General features: G+C 40.9%; 1 protein-coding gene across 3 annotated transcripts in view; it reads right to left on the reverse strand.

The window, feature by feature from the left end:
- Positions 1 to 20554, reverse strand: part of LOC125766345 (lachesin) — a 94311-nt gene extending 73757 nt beyond the window's left edge. The window contains exons 1-3 of one of the 3 annotated variants that reach the window (XM_049432208.1): positions 17944 to 20157; positions 11355 to 11504; positions 9580 to 11103 (exon numbers count right to left, since the gene is read on the reverse strand). In XM_049432208.1, the coding sequence (XP_049288165.1) occupies positions 9580 to 9649 (70 nt within the window). In that variant the 5' untranslated portion in view covers positions 9650 to 11103; positions 11355 to 11504; positions 17944 to 20157. Of the gene's footprint in view, positions 1 to 9579; positions 11104 to 11354; positions 11505 to 17943; positions 20158 to 20186 lie in introns of those variants that run through there. The other 2 variants (XM_049432209.1, XM_049432206.1) reach the window with 2 other exon arrangements.
- Between the last annotated feature and the right edge of the window lie 2346 nt (positions 20555 to 22900).

Here is a 22900-nt window from a genome sequence, read left to right on the forward strand (position 1 = left end):
CGTGAAAAAGGTGAAAGCTCGAGAATCTCCCAATAAAGTGTGAGTGCATCAAAATCCCTTCACAGAACGGCCAGTCGAACTTTCTCTGACGGCTAACCGTGAGGGCTAGCAGACGTCGTGGGACTCATGTTTCCTTACGTTTTCACTATTTTCTACGCTTATGAAAAATCCCTCAGAAACGTAGAAAACGAAGAAGAAAAAAACATTAGAACAATGGAAAAGCTTGAAGGAACTTCGTGCTGACCTTTTTTCGTTGGCTTTCTACAATGGTTCGTTTTTCGTTATTGGTTTGAAGCGAAACCTGTCTTCAAAATCCTTTTAAAACAACCCGTTGAAATGAAGTGCTTCGAATGGAGTGCGCTGAAAGTGAATGAAGCTAAAGCACGAATGTACAATTTTTTGTTTTCACTGTCACTTTTTTTTAAACACTTATTTGGCTAATACTCTTGGATAGCATTCTCTTGGAAAGCATAAAAAATGCGAAACATACAAAAAATGGGCACTTCAAAAGTCTTATGCCGCGTTCGAAGATTTTTCCCAAACAAAAACTGCAACTCACGATATTCCAAGAAGAGCGTGGAAAGCTCCAATAACTAAAAGTGTTTTCTCCCTCTCAACCTGGTTCTCTACCTCGACCTACCCCATCAGTGTGGGATCAATTTTTATCGAGCTTGATAAATAGAAATCGGTGCTCCAAATACATGATAAATGACCCGCCAAACCCGGTATAGCCCCGGGACCAGGTTGGATGCACTTTTGCACTTGGTAGGGTTGTGTGTGCGGGCTCGCAAAGCTCAGCCATAGATTGAAGAAAAAATCAAGACGAATATCAAATCATGTACAGAACGTTTCACCATTGACCTGGATTAAAACCCAATGGAAATGCATCAAACTCAACCAACAAGAACCGTTAATAGCATGGCTTTCTCGAAAAGTGGGATGGGGAAAACTTTACCCGGGCGCAACATTGCAAAAATATCGCTCGTTTGGCATTGAGCGAGTCAACCATCACAACCAGTCGCTAGTTGCCTGTTGAGCAATCGATAAAATGTTTTACAACGAACCATTCAAAATGTCTTCAATGGAGCGGTTTGAAAATCTGCGTACAATAATAGAAAGACTTGAAAAATGTTCGGGTTTTCAATTCATAAATAAAATATTGAAAGGATTTTTCCCACTCCCAGAACGGATTGACATTCTCTAGCGGATGGATTTGATCTGAACAACACATCCCAAACCGATTGGAATTTGCAAATTCAAATTAGACTATCGAGAAACAATTTATCATTCGAACACAAAATGCAAATACCATAAAGCAAATTTCCGTTCGATTCACTCGAACCGGTGGTAAGCGGGTTTCCACCTAACTTCAGGATCGTAAATAAATCCCTTTTGCTACTGCTTCTCCACTCAGTGGCACAACATTTAGCAACAGCAAGATCAACATTCCACATAAAAAAAACTCTCAGAACGGGACAAAGTGGCTGAAGTGGAATAGTTTTCTATTCGTTTAAGCTGTCACCGATTTTTCCAATTTTGCATTTGGCTGCACAGCAAGAAACAACGAAAATCACTCCGATGGGCAGCTGATAAATTATCGACCAACTTTTATTCGTCGGATTCACCGTTCCACTTGTTCGGGCATTGGCCCAACTCAGCACGGTTGTTTATCTCACTTAGTCATTTATTTGGTTTTGTTTTTTTCTACTTTTACCTTCTGCATATGAAACAAATCCTTCAAAGTGGATTCGATTCAAACGAATCAAGTAAAGTGAAATTGTACGGGAATGACAAGAAGAATTATTCTCCCAGCGATTGGTATGCCACAAGTTCATTGCTAAGACAACGGGTCGTATTCGAAACGAATGCACTTTCCAACGAATTCCCAGACATCATACGACCCAAATGCTTTGAATTGCTTATTTGTTCGTTGGCCTCGATGGGGGTCAATGTGTTTAGGTTTATTTCCATCTGCCAAAATGTATTAATTTTTTATCACTGAAGAAACACTGATTGCAATGCGTTTGGTGCCAAACATGGCGCAGGTTGTTAAAGTGTAATGCAAAGACAAGAATCAGAGTCAGGATTCATATACCATCACATATAGACAAATGTAATTCAGAGCATTCTTCCATTTCAATGGTTTATTAAAGTCTCTTTCCACTAGCTGGCGCTGATTATAGTAATACAATTCATTAATTCAGATAAATAGAAAAGAATAAATTCTTTATGTTTATTACACATACTCTTTAAATGTGCCTTAGAAACAAATATACAAAATTGTGTTTATTATCAAATTTATTTTAATTTTATTTATATCTCATTAGAAACGTTGTAAAACTTGTTTCCTTTTTTATGCTAATTTTCTAAAGCATTTTGTTTCGGTTCTATATCGTATACGTAGAAACTAAAGCTTAATAATTCGGTTTAATCATGCAAATGGTTGGATGTGTCGTGCAAGTAGACAAGACAATCGATGCAACATTTGAAAAACGTTAAGAAAATCCTAATTTTTATAAAAAGTTTCTTATGAATTTAAGGTCGGTCTGGCTATCATCGTTTTTTTATTCATGTGCTCTCTCTCTCTCTTCTTGGCTTCAACGACCTTACAGGTCATGCCGCCCATTTCTGTCTTACTAGACTTATTTTACCACGTAGCAGGATAGTCAGTCCATCCTACGGGAGAATGGTCCGGATGGGATTTGAACCCGGTCCTGCCGTGTGGACTGGCGCCGTTTATCACATGCACCACCGGCCCCTTCATGTGCTCTAAAATGAACAAATATAATTTTCTAAAAATAGTTACTAGATTGCATAAACTATACACAATATAAAAAAAATCTCATCTTTTATCTAATTTAGTGAATTTATCGAAATTGATTTCAATTATAATAATTAAAATTGATACTGCCGATTAAACAAAGAAACTTAATTTAAAAATTTAACTCTTCAACACATCAAGCAGAGTAAATCAATATTTAATATTTAATCGAAACTCAGTTAGGAGGGGTTTTTTTCTCTTGCTCGCCATTCCAATCATCCTCGTTCATTAAGCAAAGTGATATCGGAATGCCATTTTGATAACGAACACTAAACCAAAATGCTTTCGACATCTCATGCTCCAACAACAACAAGTGCCCGTGAACCAAAAGGTTACAGTGAATCATCACACCATCGTGAGTGCATTGAAACGAATCAACAAAGTTTCCGGTGACCCACTTTCTGCCATGAAAGAAATAAACGCTCCCATTTAAGTGTTACCGACTGAAGATGAAATTCTCATTTTACGAAGCTTTTCGAAGCACCACGGATGCTTCGGCGGTGATGGAAATCGAGTCATAAAAAGCCGCTTCCATGCGAAGAAGGTGTTAGACGATGGGTGGTTATTTTATATTGCCCCGTGTCTGGATATGCCTCCACAAAAACCGTGAGCCGAAAAAATAACATCATTTCCGAACTTTCGCTGTACTCGCAGCCAGGTGGTCGAGTAAATGGGACCATGGATTAAGAAAAAACAACAACAACCACACAATTGAGTTCGATTTTTCGTCCCTTGCTCTGGTGCGCGTAGGTGATAAAAAGTGATGTCCTGAGGTGTACAGCAAGTGCAATGAAAAGAAAGAAAAAATACTTTCGGCAGAAAGCAAAGATGGTGGAGGCTTTCATTCCATTGCTTTCTGCTCTTTGGCTAGCTTTTTTTGTTTAAATAAATACAATTTTCGGTTCGAGCGCGTAACTTTTCACCGTATTTACGTCTCTGCTCAACCGGTGTGAATCCTCAACCTCAGCGTCATCGTCATTTGCTGGAGATGCGTGCAGGGTGCGAACTTTTTCCTTCCACTCGCTTATCAGCATTTCCAGAGCCCACGGAAGCCGAAATCCACCTGTAAGACGGCTGGTACGAAGGTAAGCAGTGTGAAGTTGCAGGTGCAGTTAAGAGAAGTTTGCACGAGAAGGCATGAGATAGAGGTAAATTATGAATGATTCACTTCATTACATATTAATGGTATTTTATGAGCGCGCTGCTGCATACCGGGAAATGAAGTAATTTCAAAGAATTGTTCCATCCAGGCTCGTGTTCCTTTCCGAAAGTGGAAGGCATGAAAATGGCACCGAGAGAAAGGGATTGTAGGGAAGGCACTTTCTCCACCCTTCCTCTCACTTTTCCCTGTTCCGTCTTATCAACACCAAGTATGCCATGTGCCACCAAACGTGGGGAACACTTTTTGGCGCACAAAAACGATGTACAAATGCTACGAATGCTTCGCCACGCCTTGTTCCCGGGGAATGCGATTTTCCACCGGTGGTATGTTTCCGGCGCCCGGTACTTGTGAGCGCGTGCCACGCGTACCAATCGGTACTGACGAGGCGCAGAAACGTGCCGCAAATTAACGCTTTCTGCACGCTTACGGATCAACGCCAACCGACCCAACCAACAACGGGTCCGTGATTTTCAACTTGCGCACGTATGCGCGTCACAGTAATGGCGTCATTACCTTTCCCCTATTCTCACCCATCTTCCTCCGCATTTGCAACACGCAACACAGGAATGATGTGCCAATCGGTGAACCATGGGAAATAGGGAAATTTTATATTTTATCATTTCGACGTGTGAGTTAGTGCGAAGCGCACAATATTGATGCGGAATAATTGAAAAGGTACTTGCGCGGCTCGCGCACACATTCACGGCTGCCTCTGTTTTAGGTGTTAATTTCCTTTCTTAACTAGAATGTGGCTTCGGTTCCTTCGGTTTTCCTTAAGGAGAAGCAGTTTGAATTTTGAATGTGCACCGAAATTGGAAAATGCCTTACATTTTGAGGTTTCATTTAGGTTCGCTTTATATGCAGAATGTTATAACCCTCGATGAGTGTGTACGTATGTGTATGTGTGTGGCATTCAGTTTTGCTAGAGTATATAAAATATTATGATAACGAGTATCGGGTGCTGAAAGCGTACAGCTCTCGCAAAGAAACCAATGGAACTTATTCCAGAATTTATAGCAATTGGTATAGAAAATTCATTTACTCTGAATTTGAATTTTAAAAACCATTTCGTTTCGTTCATTTCGCTAATTACTGTGAACTGCTTCTCAAAAATATTATTTTGTTGTTAATTAACTAAACAAATTAAAGCTCTGATTGATAATAATAAGCAAACTCTGTTATAAATAAACAAGAAAACTAGAAAAGATATTTGGAAGGTATGCATTTATCATCATTGCATTAAATCATTCTGCAAAAACTTATTGAACAATTTTATTTTAAGCTTTCCACGAATAGCACGTAAAAAATGTAATACTGCCAAGTTTAATAAGTATTCCCAAACATGTTCTAAATATTTACCATAGGATCACAATTTTTTTTTACTCATAAACGTCCCAGGACTTCAAATTCTATTAACGATTTTCGCTTAGAAGCTGTACTAATTAAATATCAAGCTAAAAGGTTAGTTAAAAACTTAATCATGGAAATTTTAAATTAGTTAATTGTACAAATATAATCAGAATGAAGCTAAGAAACATGAACAAACATTTCTTAAGCAATCTTTTACGCATACAAACTTCCAAGAAACACGATTTAATTGGTTGAATATCTTACTAAGAATAAAATCTACAATATTACTGACCACCATTCAGATAAAAATCAGCATTCATAATCCATTGCAATGAAGAAAATCGCTGGAAATGTGTAGCGATTCGATTGCAATCGTTGCTCAAGTAGAACCATCCACCAGTGATGGTTCCCTGTGCAAACAGTTCGTTTAACAAAAAGGGTTGCAGTGAAGACGGCGAGTGAAGACAGAAACACACAGAAAAAAAACCAACACATGAAGCGCATTTTCCCACTGAATGCGCGCGTTCGCCGAGCAGAATTTGGAACGAATCACTACATAACTGTCATGTTTTGATAATGTCGACCGCAGCCGACAAATTGTGGGCATTCCAGTTGCTTTTGCTGCACATCATACCTCGTTCCACCTTCACTGTGCTACCAGGGAAGAAAGCAACGGTTTCCAACGGCCCAACGCCTTCGGGTGGGAATTTTCAAATCGAGGAAATATATGTACGTGTTGTTGGTGTCTCTTTCCTACGCACTAGGCATACAGTTATGCACCGGTATGCTTTCCAACCAAACATCGTACCTTTGCGAGAATGGTTCGCTTGCTTGAATGCTATTCATGTTCAGCGTTGTCCTTTCTCCGTCGAATAGTAGAATGGTTCTACAGTGGCATTCACCATAGACGAACAGTTGCATGTGCTTTGAGGAGGAAAGAAGCAACACAAAAAAAAGGCCGACACGAAACCACATCCACCAGCCCAATGCGTTGCCGGAAGGAAAAAAGGAAATCTGTTCAATGAAAGGCGAAACGAGCAGGCAGGGTTGAATCCTTCTGCAAATTTTCATTCCCAAATCGATGCAGTCTTATGTCCATGTGGTAGTGAGCCGAGCGATTCGGAGCAACTTAACCAGCTTTCATCCCGAGCCACGGTTACGGATGGGAAAGAATCAAGAACATCCTAACGACGAGGCTCAGACAGTTCTCCACCAACGTGGATGTGCCTTGCGAAGGTGCAATGAACATTGTGCTGCAGGATCTAAATTGATGAAGGATTGAGTATCGGAATCTTTTTTTTCCTTCGTCTCGGTGCAGTATTTTATATACACCAGCTGTTTCGAGTGCAGCACTGGTATGAATGCGGATGTGGGATAAAGCAATATTAATAAAGCTAATAATAATAACACTTTAATATGAATCTGTAAGCATGGTTCGTACGAAACCTTAAAGCATTAGCTTTTGCACAGTCTGCTCTTATCGCTGTTACAGTAGTTCGGTAAGCTTGCCTATTTGCAGCGAAACATTCTGATAGATTTTATCTACACAAAACGCATAACAGTTTCAACAAACTTTTGCAATGATTGTACGATTACAATTCCAATACATACTGCAATATCGACGATACATGTAAATATTGCAAATAATACAAACAGACGACACAAACTTATCCCGCAGACATGTTACATACTGCATGGTACATGGGAAGATAAATTGGAAATATTATTAGTTTTTCCTTGCCATCGATTTGGCGCTGTTTACGGTTATTTCGCTTTCCTCACATTTCACTCCAGACATCCAACTACACGGAGATTATGTATTGAAACTTCTCTCCTGTAGCAAAGTATTTTCTTTTTTCTTTTGCTTTATTTTTCTTTCCATCTACCAAGCAAACATAGTTCGCACAAAACTCTGAAACGAACGGCAATCGTGACTAATTGAGCGTAAAATTGTACACATTAGGGGAAAGATGATCGATCGGCGCAAAAGTTTTGTCGATTTGCAAGGTTGATGGTTCTGGGACATTTGCTAGTGGGACCAAAGCTGTTATTTACGTATTGCTCGTAGCTTGCATTGATTTTGAGAAAAAATATTATTCAAAAAGCTGTACATTCATTAGTTGCAGCAAGTGTTTCTTCTTGATACTTTCTCATTTTATGTTTCAGTTTTATGCATCGGAGTGTGACGCTCGGTAAATGGACGTAGCTTTGGTCCCTTGTACCATAGCCCTTTTGGGGAAAATCTGTACATTATTGTCTTCGTCATGTTTACACTGCAGGTAGATCGGTTCACTGCCGAACAGGAATATATTATGGTCGGAACACAACATATTTTTTGAGTTGGTGATCACCCCGAAACTTAGACCTAAGAACGGTGAAATTGGCAAGTTTTTGTAATTATAAAAACCTTTCTTTGGGGACACTGATGAAGTCGAGAGGTTTTTATTTTCGATCACTCCTAAAGTACCCTTGGTTCCATGACATCTCAGGAGATCGTGCGTACATTCGAATGATGTCCAGACTTAGGTATAATCACTTCGCATTGGACGCACATCTCCAGCGTATAGAGCACGTCTACTTAAAAATGCGTGGCTGCGGCCTCGGATAGTACAGGATAGCTTTTGTGGAGTACGAGGCTGCTCGATCCACCTTGTTGGACGCACTCCAGGGCATTGGAAAGTTGTCGAACATTCCGATTCGGGATCTGCTGGAGGACGGTGACGAGGCTTACCTAAGAGTCATTTTTTGCGTGTAATCCCCTCTCCTGCCCTTTCTCTACTCCTACTGTTGGTTTGTCTTATATGTGTTGTACCTCGTTTGTTTGAAAAAAAGAGAAGGGAGCCACGAACAAGACACAAGAAACCCCACGAAACCCCGGACACAACCAGGAACGAATGGAAAATGATCAAGATCCCGCTACGATCAGGACCTTTTACATGGACTACAGAACTTTTAGCAACGAAACACCGGTTATGGTGCCCTATCACGACTCGGAGGAAGAAAAGCCTCCCAGTTTAGGTGTTGTGAAGAAAACGACTCAATGGCAGTGTCTAAAGAAACGACTCTTTATTTCTCAACCGTTTTTACATTACAGAGGCTCCTGTCACATTGTTCCGTCTTAGGCTAATGTATGACGAGCGCTTATCCCTAACTTACTATAAAGTTTAAGCCTATAAGATCATCAGCTGATGATAGATCGTAATGAATATACTCTCAAGTAGTGATCGTGAGGCACTAATTGGTAAAGTACACGGGGATATCTTATGCTTTAAGCATAATTTTGAGGAAAAATATATAACCATCATCCCAGATCATTCCTCAAATTTCTCTTCTCTTTTTGTTTAAAGCAACATTGATTCAAATTAAAGTACTCTCATTCTTAGCGGCCCGGTGGTGCATGTGATAAACAGCGCCGGTCCACACGGCAGGACCGGGTTCAAATGCCATCCGGACCTTCCCCCCGTAGCAAGGACTGACTATTCGGCTACGTGGTAAAATAACTCTAGTAAGCCAGAAATGGACGGCATGACCTGTAAGGTCATTAAAAGCCAAGAAGAGAGAGAGAACTATCATTCTAAGTTTGATTGCTCAAACCGTTAATAATGTTGAAAATCGCAATTCAATTGCAGCTATATATAAAACTGATGAGAACTAGTTATAATCGGTGCAAAAAAAACTCTAACTCTAACTCTGTCTAACTCGCAGATATTATTTATTTCTTCAAACAATATTCCAATCCTAAATAATACCAGAGACTAAATCCACTATTATTGCGCTAATATTTACAGTAAGGTCTTGTTTTCACTCTTCCCCACAATAATCCCACATTCTAGAAGAAGAAAAGTCATTGCCGCTTTTAAATCAACCATTCTAACTACAATATCCATTAAAACAACTTTTCCTCGATGAAGAGCTTACCCGGAATCATCCACCTGCGTGGAATTGCGGAAGCAATTAAAACATCAGAATTTTTATTCCATGCCTGTACGGGAAAGGGTACGAAAAAATATTTTTCCCATTGTCAAACAACATAAGCTGACCCACTCGATGCTGAGAATAGTTTGCAGCAAAATCTCTCGGTAAATGAGCATCAGGGCAAGAATTCTAGCGACTGGCTATTAAATTCAACGACACAAAAAAAGCTGTGGAAACCCCTTCATAGTTCATCCCGCATAATACCAAGAAGTCTTCTCTGCAAAACAGTCTGTGCAAAAACAATATGGAAAAACCCTGCTCAAACACTCACCTTTCGCTAATCCTAGCACGCTCGATGCGACGGACCACAGCAGCAAAACTGTTATTTTAATAATCTCCATGATGTGTTTTTGCCCTTCGTTTCGTGTACGAGAGTTAGTTTTTTCTTTGCTTTTCCACCTTTCCCTGGTGATGATGATACTCGTAAAATGTGGCTCAAATTTTCGTGTGCACCACCGTGTTCGCCGAAAAATGTCACACGCCGCACAATTTCATCCGTGCACCAGTTAACGCGCGGCTGACCTTTCGCTCACGACGAATGGAAGGAATGCAAATAATCGGGTCGAAAGGGAAAATAAAACCTGAGCCACAGATGGGTAATGGAAAGCACCAAGCAAAACGAAAACAAAAAAAAATCCGAACACCGACCACGAATAATTCCACCGGTCTTTACCGGGGAGAAGGCACCCCGAGATGACGACGCGCAACGACAACCACGCGCGACGACCGAGATGACCGGGAAAACCCCTGGCAAACTGGGAATGCAAATACTGCCAAAAACTAAAGGTATAAGCACACCGGAAAAACTTTCACACAGCCGAAAACAACAAGTGCAATACCACGCGGTAATACCACTGACGGAATCGGGAAAAATCTGAAACACCACACAAACACACTTTCTCACTCACGAAGCACACCCTTTATCACTTTTCGGGGGGTTGGGATAATTTTTTTTCTTGCACTATTTTTTCTTTTACTCCTTTTTCCTCGCGCACACACACATAGACGCACAGCAATACACACTTACAAACACACAGTTGCACTTGAGCGAGTAAGGGAAAAAACTTTTAAGCCTGCCTCACACTCAAAAATGGGTTTAAACTTCTCAGCAGAAGGTTGGTGGCGTAACGAATTTTTGCCCGCCAGTGACCAACGGCGAGGCAATCGGATGGGAAATAATCACTAAAAACACTAAGAAACAGTGACGACTCTTCCTTACTTTTTTTTTGCTGTTTTGTTTGAAAAAAAATGGGTGGGTTTTGTTGCTTTGGTTTTGTTTTGCCTGTCGACCGAATTTCAGATGACGTTTTTCGCAGCGCTAGCCAACCCTTGGCGGATACTGTCGGATTTACGTTGCCACCTGTTCCCAGCCCGCTGGTTCCGAACGGAAGGCCCATTTTGGCCTTCACTGTATGGCTCGTGCATTGGTATCATTGTTTTTTTTTTCGTTCACTGTGACTAGATTTTAACTTCCTTTTTTCCCGTAAGGACAGGAACTGTACGCGGGAGTGGATGACTTTCTTTGTGTTCTGTTCTTGTTGCCGTTTGGCGCATCAGTTGGGTGATTTTCTACTCTTCCTTTTCCTAACAGCAGCTAGCGGAGTTTTAATTTTAGCAAGCGGCAACAAAAACGGGAAACGGTTCCACTTGCTTTTACGATGTCTGACAGATTTTTACTCGTTTGCTTCATTCACTTTCGTACACTTTTTCTAACACCCTTCACATTGTGCCATGAATATTGTTATGATTGTGTGTGGATTTTTTTTATCGTTTTTTTTTGTTCACTTCCCTTAACCTTTAAAATAAAGATAGAGATGTTTTTGTGTGGATGATTAACGTAAGCTTCTATAGTTTTCTATCTCACCAGCAGGCTTGCAAAACTTATTGCGCTAAGCCTGCTGCAGAGAAGAAAATTATTATTCTATCGGATGAAGCGCTGGTCAGCTCCGGTAGTTTCACGGAGCGCTCACAATAGTGTAGCGATAGAGAGGCAGAGAAGGATTTACCCCGTCTGAACAATTTATCTTCCTTTGTTTTTTTTCCCACCTACTGCCTAAAGGGAGTTGCCCTTGGAGCCGGTACAATCTGTTTACAGCGTTGCTTTCATCGCGGTGTAAAACATTAGCATTTTATCGCACTGCTACTATTTTCGTTACACTACAGAGTCCTTTTTTAAGTGCTGGTAACATGCTGGATCTGGAAAGATAAAACACAGAAACGAAATATATTAGGTTTGCTATGGTTCATGGGAAATTTAAGTTCTGAGTTCAACATTTGTCCTATGAGCCTTACATGAGGCTCCAAGTGTGAGAAACTTTAAAATTATAATAAATAACTCAATTTTTTGTTATATTTTTCTTTAATATCGTTTAAATAACCACAACAATTGTAAAAAATATTACCCTCAAGGACAAGTTTCTTTCTATTAAAAGTATTAGCATGTAAAGCTGATTATTTGTTAAATTTAAAACATTTACAATTTATTCAACAAAATATTGGATGTTAAAGATTTCATTTCATATCTTGCTTTGAGCCTGAATTATTTTAAAAATTCTAAAATTTAAGATAAAATTTATGAACTTATGTTTTTTATATTAATATACTGAAATTTAAGGAGTTGAAATATAGGAGTTGAAAGAAAAAAATATATACAGAAATTTAATTGTATTCAACGAATATGCTACTCTGTTTTAGTTCTGTTTTTAGAAATATCTAATATAATAAAAAAATTTAGAAGAATTTTATTTTATTTTATAATTGAAATCCCATTAAATACTCAAAAGGATCAAGAAATATTTTTACGTATCATTATTTTTAATTAAAATCTTGGTGATATGAAAGATGCCTGTATACATCTGCCAGTAAGTCAAAATTTAAAAATAAATTGAATTTCTCTATATAAATATCTCCAAAAACTGTAAAAATTTCTTCACCGTAATCAAAACCTTAAAAAAATCACAACTAACCATTTGCAATTATAGTTTCTCCTCATATTATTTGATCCAAATCTAAATACCTCTGCACCAGACATTCCCATTTTTGTCCTATTGATTTTAGGCAAAACATTTGCAAAAGGAATATCCTCTATTGTTCCCAATCCCAGCAAAAGCACTCGAAACAAACAATCTCAATAAGAGAAAATCTGCAAGAACCACCATCCGCACCAGCACGCTGGCGGCTCGTTGCCGATTTTAATTACACAACGATCCACGGAAGCACTCCGAATGAGGTCGCATAAGCTAACAGGCCGCAACAAATATTTACTCCCCAAGGCTCTCAAAGCAAAGCGTCCGGCAAACCTAAAACATCCTTACTTAACCCTTATTTGTGTTTTACGCCCTTCCGGTTTTTTTCACCCCCGGTACAAACAGGACACTCACCAAGCAGTACATTGTACTCAATTTTCCCTCTTTTAGTTTCTGTTAGCCCTCACTACTTCCCACTCTCTCTGGGCAGCCTATAGGAAGCTCTTTCGCATAGAGGAATGGGGAGAAACATGCCCAAAACATTTTCTCACTTGTCATCAAATGAAACCGAAAATTATTTTATCTTCACCCAAAAAGGACCCGCTCGGCTCAGTCCAGCCCGAAAAGATGTTTTTTGCAAGCAAAGAAACACACCAAAGCGTCCCGTTTGCTTGGGACAACAAAGAAACAAATGCTGCTTTCCCGAGCCTTTTCCGTCCATTCCCGGAGTTTGTGCAAAAAGCTTCTTTGCCGCATGGAAGGCAGGGAAAAAAGCCTATATCCTTTTTTTCGCCCCCCGTACTCTCGGTTCGCCATTGATGGCCTGCCAGCAAAATCGTTCCGGATTTCGGTTTTCAAAGTCTCATTAACATCGTATCAAAAGGTTGCAGACAGTATTTTGCAGACCGATGTGTATTTAACATCTCACCGGGAAAATGGACCCGTGACGGTCGGGCATCGGGGGCGACAGTGGCAATGCGTCATCAACATTATCATTAAACTCGAAGCTTTCGTGAAGCTTCGCTTCTCGCCTAGTGACAAATCTTTTGCAAATTATCAACAGAAAACTCCCTCGTTAATGCTGGTTTATTCATCAAAAATAAATGCTCTCACAAATTTATACTTTCCACTCAACCACCCGAAACTATCGAATTTGCTGTCCGTTTCAAAGTTTTGTACAGGAACTGTGACAATTTATTTCCTTTTCCAAAGTATGCAACGAACAGTTAAAATCCTATGGCACATTTATTGACAACTATCAGGCAAGCAATTAATTCAATCTAACGTTCCATTTGCATTCAAATAACTTGCTCAACTTTACCTTTCTCTAGTGATTGCACATTTTTGTTCGGAAAATTCCAATCCATATCCGTACACTCGGCACAGCATTCCTATCGTTTGGCAGATTTCCTAATATCATCACAATAACTACGATATTCGATATTTCCTCCTGACAACCACACACCACAAAACCTCACGGGTAGCTTTTGGGTTTTTCTTCCCATCCCACGTCCCCGAACAGCGCCGAAAGTTTCTGTAATCAAATCGTTAAGATACCTTAAACGCAAAATTTACGACATGTCCGTCCATTTTCACAAACTATGTTGGAAAAAGTTAACCCAACGAAGCATTGGGCGCCTTAGCAAAGAAGGGCAGTGTGTGGGTCCCCATTCTGTTGTTGGGTGCATCCTTGAGGGACACTAGACCCACTCCAATTTCCTAGCGTTTAGCCATTTTCCAAACTTCTCACTGGATAACCGGTGACGAAGGGGAAAAACACCGCCCGGGAGGTAAGGGCTTTGCTTCGGGTTTTCTCCTGGGCTTCAGGCTGGAGTCAAACAAACTTTTCTCTCGGTTGCGAAATCTTGCGAAAGAAAATCGTTCCAGCTCAGTTGCGTCTGTAACAAGATTGAGAAACTGTCCACAAGCACCGTACCACCTCTTGCTCGTGTTCACGTGTCCAAAGCCAATTGATAGACCGTTTGCTGAATGGAAAACAAAACTAAAGCGATGAGATTCCAAACCACGGTACAGTGGTGGGAGACATTTTTTCCACCCTGCTTGGGTTGATTTGAGGTCACTAGACCTCGAAACGTACAGCGAACGAACGAAATCGTCGACAATAGAGGCATATATTTTTGGATTTAAGTTGAGCGCTTTTCATTCCCCCTGTTTACCACACAACGCTCCCTGCCCCGTCCAAATCAGTAAGATCGAAGAGAAGCCATAAAACCGAAGCCTAGGACGAGTTCTAGGATTTGTTTCAACCAAACGTGCACACCCACACAGACACTCACTGACGCCAGCAGGACGCTGGACTTGAGTCGAAACAATCTTCGTCCCATTGCTCCCGCAATCATCCATGAAACGTATATTTTTCTTCCACCTTCCTCCAACAACCGGTCTTCGAACGGAAGTCGTTCCACAGATTCGAAAGAAGTTTAACAGAACTGTGGGGGAGGAAATAACAACAAAAAATCTAACATCTCGAAGACCTTTTTGTCACATTTCCTTCGAGGGGCAAACCGGAACAATCTCTAATAGTGAAGGCGATTGTGTACATACATGTGCGAAACACATTTTCGGCAGCTCAACACATTGAGAACGAGCTGAAAACTGTATGCGAAGGTTTCATGTTTAGTATATAACATGTCTTTAACATGTTTTCTGGTATTATTTTAATAATATTTTTCAATAATATTTTATTCAGCGTTTATAATAACTTTTTCTTTCCTTACTTTAATGTTGTTTGAAATTTAAAATTGTTTAAATAAAATTCTTACACTCATATATCACTTATGTTTCTTCATCGATCGATTTATAACAAATATTTAATACCTTTAACAATTATTTAATTGTTCTTTTTTCATATTTTCTTTAAAAATTTAATCTTTCTCAAACATTAAGTTGTAGTTAATATTTTTTGTTATTGTACCACAATGTAATTCATTTTAAGTCAACAACAAAAAAGCTGTAAAATTTCATTCAATCATTCTTGTTTTGCCGGAATATTGACCAAAAAAACAACAAAATATTTTCCCTTCAACCTTCTCGCGCTGGCATACATTCGTGTACCATTTTCGCAACATCCGGCTCAAAAACCAAACGATCCAAATACCATCCACGTAACCGCGTCCCCCTGCAGTGAGTTCATTCAAGGAATATGAATAGCCATCGTTCGTCAATCGCAGCCTGCGCCCGATCTTGGCGCTGAAGTAAGTGAACGAATGCCATTTTGCCCTCAAAAACCTTCGCCGGCAGACCACGGACGGAAGAAATGAAAATGGATTGCTCACAGCCTCCAGGGACACCCGCCACCGCCGAAATGTCAAGCTGCAGCAATGGACGAAACGGTGGATGTACATTTTTGCTTCATCCTTTTCGCTTGTCGAGACCGGACCCGGACCAAGGCGTTCAAAAACAAAGTGAAATAAATCGACAACATCAAGGGTGCGGGAACGCAGCGAAGGGAATTCGCATTCGGGTGGTGAAGAAAAATCGACCAAAAATACGCCGGAAGCACCCGTTTTCGAAATTACCCACTCAATTTCCTCCCTGCTGCTATCGTTCCTTCGCCGACACCACTGGGTGAGTGTAACTTCGTTAAACGCTTATCATATTTGTGTTTATTATCTTTTAGTGCGACGGTCCGAAATGGCGTTGCTGGTAACGGAAGGAGGAAAAAAGATCACCATCAACCAAACCACTTTTCCACCACCGCACACCACACAGCTACGATGATGAGCGTTATGATGATGGTGATGAAAATAATGATGCTGTCTGCCGTTCGCTGGCCTCACGGCTGGCCAAATGAAACGGAAACGCCAAGCGCAATAACATTCGCCTCGCCGGAAACGCCGGTGTCAGGATGCGAGGTAGCCTGCATGGAACAAAAACCCAACAAAAAAACACTACCTCTGAATAAAGGATCAAGCGTACAGGAGTGCCACATCTGCTCCTGCAAAAGGTCGATGATAAAACCTTTCCCAGCTTTCCCGGTCTTTTCCAACCCATTCGTTGGACCGGCTGAGGGTGAATAGGAAAAATGATCCTGTGCGATAGATTCCCAAGAGGTTGCATACACACGTCTGCCGTCTTTGGAAAGATCCATAGTCCCCAAGAACCATAAGTCGTCCTGAGTGTGTGTGTGTGTGTGTGCCGCTTGTAGATGTGTGCCTGGGCGAAAATTATGCCACACAAATTTACCCTTTCCAGCCAAAAAAAGGCCCCCCGTATTTGAAGGCTTTTCATCTTCGAGCATTTTCCCACCGCTTATCAGCTTCACCGTTCCCAGGTCTGCTGATACAATTTACGCTAAGCCTACGGTTTCGGCTGAAACAAAGCTGCCCTGTTAAAAGCACGAGTAATGTTGTTAAGAAGATCTTCTCGGCAAGATGAGAAAATAACAGCAGATAACGAAGATAGAAAAATGTTACCGCGTGCGCGTGTAGATGCGCCCTTTGCGGCAGTGAAACAGAAACCGAAAACAAGAATCAACGATGGATCACGATACGGCCAGAAGCTTTACAACCGACAGATTCTGTATCGGCTTTAGCGGTTTGGTTGGAATCACTTCCATTTCGACACGCTCAGATCAAAATATCGTGAGGACAATAAAAGAAAGAGAAAAAAACGGAAGAGAAAAGCAACCATCAAAACACATCCGAGACGGGATGGCCCCGGCCGTGATGGAACCATCAGCAACGACCGGTTGACGGATGCCGTGATAGGGTATTACACATCCTTTTAGGATTGTTTTCATGCCGCTGCTTCCACCGATCGTGCGACGGAAGTGAACGCTATCGGTTGCTCCCTTCCGGTGCTCAATTGTGCGCAGTTGTCGACAAAGATGTCTTTTTAGCCGATAATGGCTTTTGGAGCGTAAAGAGCTTAGGCGCATTAAGGATGTAACGGTGTTTTTGGGGCCGATTTTGTATTTGAAGCTGGATGGCGTATGCCGCGTGATGTAGTACGGGGGAAAAGGCGTTGAATGGTGTTTAGGAGTGATACTTTACTGTTTTAAAATTTTTAAGAGCTTTGGGAAATTATTTCAAACGGCAATAGTTTCAAATCGAATTAAGCAAAGTTGGATTTTCAACGAATACTATTATTATTTAATTTGATAATGTTTCAAGTCTTCCACGAATTTCATATATGAAGCTAGTGTGGTACTCTTTTAACTGAATTTCAACAACAAGTTTTAAATATTTTTACCAGTATAGTAACTTATTATTTTTTTTTCTTTTTTGATGTGTCTTTAATTTAATTAAAATTATTTTTTAAGCTTCATTACTGTTTTTATCGTTTATCCTTTTACAAGCCAATTAAAACTCCGATTGCTTTGTCGCAATTGCAAGAGACAGCATCAGATCAACGATAAACCGATTACCGTGTGTCTTCAATGTTATCACTGTGTAATCTTGACCAAGAACGTGCCCAAAAACGCCACAGCTTTCAACTCGCAGCTAATTTCGATCCCTATCCGACCCCTTTTTTTGGTTTTTGGCCCGAAAATGTATGACGATTTCTCACAAAATTAAGCTCGGAAATGAATCCAATTTAACATTCGCCACCCGCACGTACTCCGGTCCGCTTCCAACCGGAGGCATGAGCATCGAATCGAACAAAAGAGGAAATTAAACGCCCACAGCCCATTAAACAACACTTACCTCGCTGCGTGTCGGCCGCCCTTAACTCAGCGGATATCCGATTAACTGCTTTCCTCCAAGCGTACCACACCGGAACACGGTTTGGCTCTCCTCATGGCATGCCAGGTCAGGTCGCTTCCTCGTACGTTTGCTTCATTGTGGGAAAGCATAATTTTTTTTCACCCGTCACATTCCAACCAGCCACTCACCCACCGGCACAGCACAGGTCAATACCGACAGCTGACCCCGGGAACGGACGGATCAGCTGAGATTTTGCTGGAAAATGTTGCCAAAAATGTTGCTGTTGCACATTCCAAAGCCGACGGTGAGTATATATGGGATGGTTGCTTTCCAGTGCTAGCAGTGCTACACTCACTCCAATAAAGGCTAGCCCGAGCACTCGGAACGACACTAACGAACGACGTCACGGTACGGTGCACCTCGAGTGAAGTGCAATAACTTTGCTCCCAAGCTGCACTGAATCATGTTCACTGACCTCATAAATCACGGCCAATTTCCGGTGCATGCGGAGGTAGCAATGTGGAGTCACTGTTTGCACCGCAGACGTACCATTTGCTTGGAATGTACCGGTCATCTCCCCGAAACCGGCCGTTAAGCTTACGGATGATGAGCTAAGAGTAATGATTTGAGCCGGCGATTTTTTTGTTTTTCTGACACCTTTAACACGTGGTGGAGATGAAGTTTTTCATCTGTGCCTGACGAGCGTGTAGTTTTAATCATGTTTAAATCGATAGAAACCTTGATAGAAGATGCCCCTGATAAAAGTCGCATAATACCTTCAGTACACAAATCCATACCAACTACCGTTTACCACTAGAACAAACCTCCAAAACCAAGACGTGTCCTTCTACGCTCAAGATATCAACAGATCGTCAATCCTTCGTCAAGACTGATGAGCAAATTAATAATCCTTGCCGATTGTAACACCAGATAGCTCATCTCATCATCATCATCACCATCATCGCCTGTCGTGTTTGCTTGATATCGCTTTCCCGTCTTACAACCAGCCCGGCTCGATTGCACAGAAACCATCATCGCGATAATTGACGCCACATCGTCAGCTAACAGCAGCAGTCGTATCGATATTTCCTGCCTGTCGGTATCGGTTATCACTTGCCTTTGTGGCAGCTCATAGCATAGCGGCCCGTGTTCGAGAGCTTGTGTTTATTTCCTCGCCCTATTTTTCACACTGCTTCCAGCGCCTAAAGTTAGGCATCACGCTTTGCGTCTTAGCTTTTTAGCCGTAACACGCTTTTTCACACGGCAACGTCAGAAGCGGCGGCGCCAATGATCGTTTCTTTGCGCCTTTTGTTTGAAACATCTTTAATCGGATTAGGTTTTCATTATTGCATTAATTATTCACTTTCACAATCGCTTCAAGGCTTCGGGTTTGTCTGCACCCTTGCGAGGAGGTTTAGACACGCTGTGGTTTTTGTTGTTCACGGCCCCCCCTGCCGATCGATAGTAATCAGAACCCTACCATTACGGCAAATGATGTGACGATAAACGGTTCATTGAAGTGCGTTAAATTTTCATTTTTTGACATTTTATAGAATAAGACATTTATGCACAACAAAAACCTCACAACGCGCACATTAAGCAAGATTGCTTTCTCGTCACACTGGCACTAATAAACTCTCACTTTTGCTCTACTACTTTGTTCGCATTGCTATGCAAAAGACACGGCCCGGCTTTGTTACCGAAACTCTGCAGATGACTCTATCAGATGTCAATCTCATAGGCTCCACTCCCGCCCCGAACAATCCACAGACAAAGCGAAATGACAGCAATCTGTCTATTATCTCACGACCGGTCGCGTTTACTCATTGTCAATCTGAACTGTTTCACCATCTGCTCGCCCCAAAACGGATCCGGCCAGATGGCCCCCGGGCAAACGAGAAAAAGCATCCCGCGCGTGCCACTCCGCATAGAGGGTGGATGGGATGGGATAGCGCACAAATCTCTACTATGAATAATTAATCATCTTTATGTGCTGTATGCGAGGCCATTCGTCACTTTGTACCGTGTGTGAGTGCTGATGCTGTATACACACGTGTGTGTGTGTTTGTTTTGCGCGTGTATTTATGTTTATCTCACACGCGGTCTGTTTCGATTTTTCTTCTCGCACACACATACACACTTACAGAACTACATAATCGAAGGGCTACGGGAAAATATGCACAAATTATACAATGCTGCCCCGAAGGCTCCGGGAGATCAAACCAGTTGCAATGCAAACTAACCTTTACTCACTACGTTGCACTAACCCACTACCTAGGGCAACCCATCGCAAACATCGAACCCCGATCGAACGCAGAACGTGAAAACGCAACGTACACGACTACCACACGGACGCACGAAACACATCCGCCCGGAACGAGCGACACGTTGAAACTGGATCCTTCCCCCTCGTATACGAGAATGCAGTACGAACAACCGAACAAACCTAGCACTCGGCAATGGCAGCCGATTACATTCGAGCCGAAGGAAAAGCCGAATCCAGTGTCCGGGAAAACCGGTGCGTTGAAATACTCGCGTCACTCAATCCGAGCATTTGGTCGGTTTTCGTGTTCGCATGTTGGAAATGCTTACACGAACCGGAAAAGCGTTGTAAAAAATGTTCCTCAAAAGCATAAATGAGTATCCTTCACTCATCGCTACTCACCAGGTACACAAACAAAGACCGGAATCTGCCGAAACGCCACTAATCCTCACCGATGAAAATGGTGAGTTACTCTGTGTGAGAAAATCTTCTCATCATCAACATACATGGTGAGCTTAATGTTTCACTCTCATCGCAGCATCCTAGCTCACTTATTAGAAAATAGGCGGTAAGCAATCAAAAGCTCGATCATTGGATCAGCGTTTGAATCGAATGTTGAAAAATCTGAACAAAATCGAAATGCAGTTTTCCAATTTTTTCTTTAACGATCAATTTTAATAAATGTTTCATTGCCATCACTTACTGCAAGCAGAGTACATTTTAATATTTGTATACAAATTTTCACGTATTTTTATTGCTGTCTTCTTAAGTAAACTTTATTCGTATCACTTCCTTCAATTTGTATTCACAACACTGTACTTCGTGAGTAAAATAATAACTCATTATTTTATGTTGAATATGTCATTGGACATTGTTGCTTTCTATGAAAATGGACAGCCCAAATAAAAAAATTTATTTGGAAAAGGCGCTTTTTCTTGAATTGTTTATATGGACCTTAAAACAATTCCTTATTTTGTTTTATTATTTCATTTTCCAAAGACCAATTATGATCGATTTGATTATATATTTACTTAATTTTTAATTTTTTTATTTTCTCTGCTATACCCTCCATACTTTAATTGTGTGTGTTTTTTTTATTTTTAATTTGTTTACGATTCATTCCACTTCATATCCCGTTTCTAATTAAACGATATGTACACAGACTTCAACTTCAACATTGTCTTAAAGCGTGCTCGAGAAAATTCTTTTCTCTTCGCAAATGACACAAAGTAATACCTCAACCTTCAACCACATGCTTAACTACCCGTAATTCGGTGCCACTATGCCACCTTTGGCATGGACGGCAGCAACATGCGCCTGTTCCTTCCTTCCAGCAGTGAGTGGCGCTTTGTTACCGGTACCGGATATTCCCCAAAGAAAATAAATCGTAAAAACTCTTTTAACTTCTGCTTTTACAAAGCCCCTCACCGTCCAGCGCCACCCACCTCGGTTACGGTGTGCAGTTGACTAGGATTTTACGATTTTCTTCTGCTTTGTATGCTCTCATTTGGTCCACTCACCACAATTACAACGAGCGAGCGCGTCCGTTGCACTTTTTGACCGGGCAGGGCTATTCTTTTGAAGGGTTTGTAATGCCCCCGCGGACAAGGAATGCTCATCGGAACCATAAACCTGCCCTGCGTGGGTATGTGTGTATGGTGTAGTATGTGAACACAAGTCTGTGCTTTTCTGCAAAAGGTGCACCACCAAACTTCCGGGTGGAAAATCTTTCCCTCGGGATATGGCGCAGGGTAGGGAAAGGCGTCCCTAGGTGTTGTCCCGTGTTTGTATTTGGTGATGGATTAACGGTTTTGTTTTTTTTATTAGTGTTTTATTTTTTTTATTTTTTACCGACATTTCATTGCATCAGGAATATTTAATTTCCATCTCATTAACTTTTGTTTAAACATTGATTAACTAGGCGAAATGATTGATGACTGAGGTAAAAGTATAGCTGCATCTAAAAGAATATTCGATTTAAGATAATATATTCTCAGCACTCGGAAATATAATTTGGTACTAATTTTTATTAAATACTAAAATGTCTATTCCATTTTATTGAAGCACATAATCACCTTTCACACTTACCTATTGGTGTTAAACAGACAATAACTCACAAATGATCACTTCTTTTCGCCGAAAATTTCACGAACAGGATGAACATCTCTCTCATCCCACCGGCACAGGCAATATGTTGACTTCCAAACCATTACCAGCGGAAGCATTACCTACATGTACGTACGTACACTCAGTATCAGTACCTTGAAAATAAATCGTTCCCCAGACGTGCTGGTGGAGTGAAATAATGGCTCATAATAATCGCATTATTTTCACCGCTGAGAAATGGGAATTAAAAATATATGTATCGGCAGACGTAAGCAAAATGTCTCCACATTGTCTCCTGCTAGGTTGGGGAATTGTTCATACACCCTCCTATCGAGGGGTTTTGTTTGCTTTTCTACACCTACACCACTATTGTTACAGTGGCACGACAACCATTTGCGGTGTTTAACGCTCTTGGGTAAATGTTGACGATAAGTAGCGATGATGATGAAAAAACACTTACCATGTGAGGAGTTTTTTTTTGTGTAAAAAATTGAAAAAAACAACTCTTGAGTAATATGTAAACTCCTTGGGGCTCTTTGGGATAAACAAATAGAAAATTAAAAAAAATAGTTAAACAATTAAAATTTC

Source organism: Anopheles funestus, chromosome 2RL, assembly GCF_943734845.2.
Source record: "Anopheles funestus chromosome 2RL, idAnoFuneDA-416_04, whole genome shotgun sequence".
NCBI lineage: Eukaryota > Metazoa > Arthropoda > Insecta > Diptera > Culicidae > Anopheles > Anopheles funestus.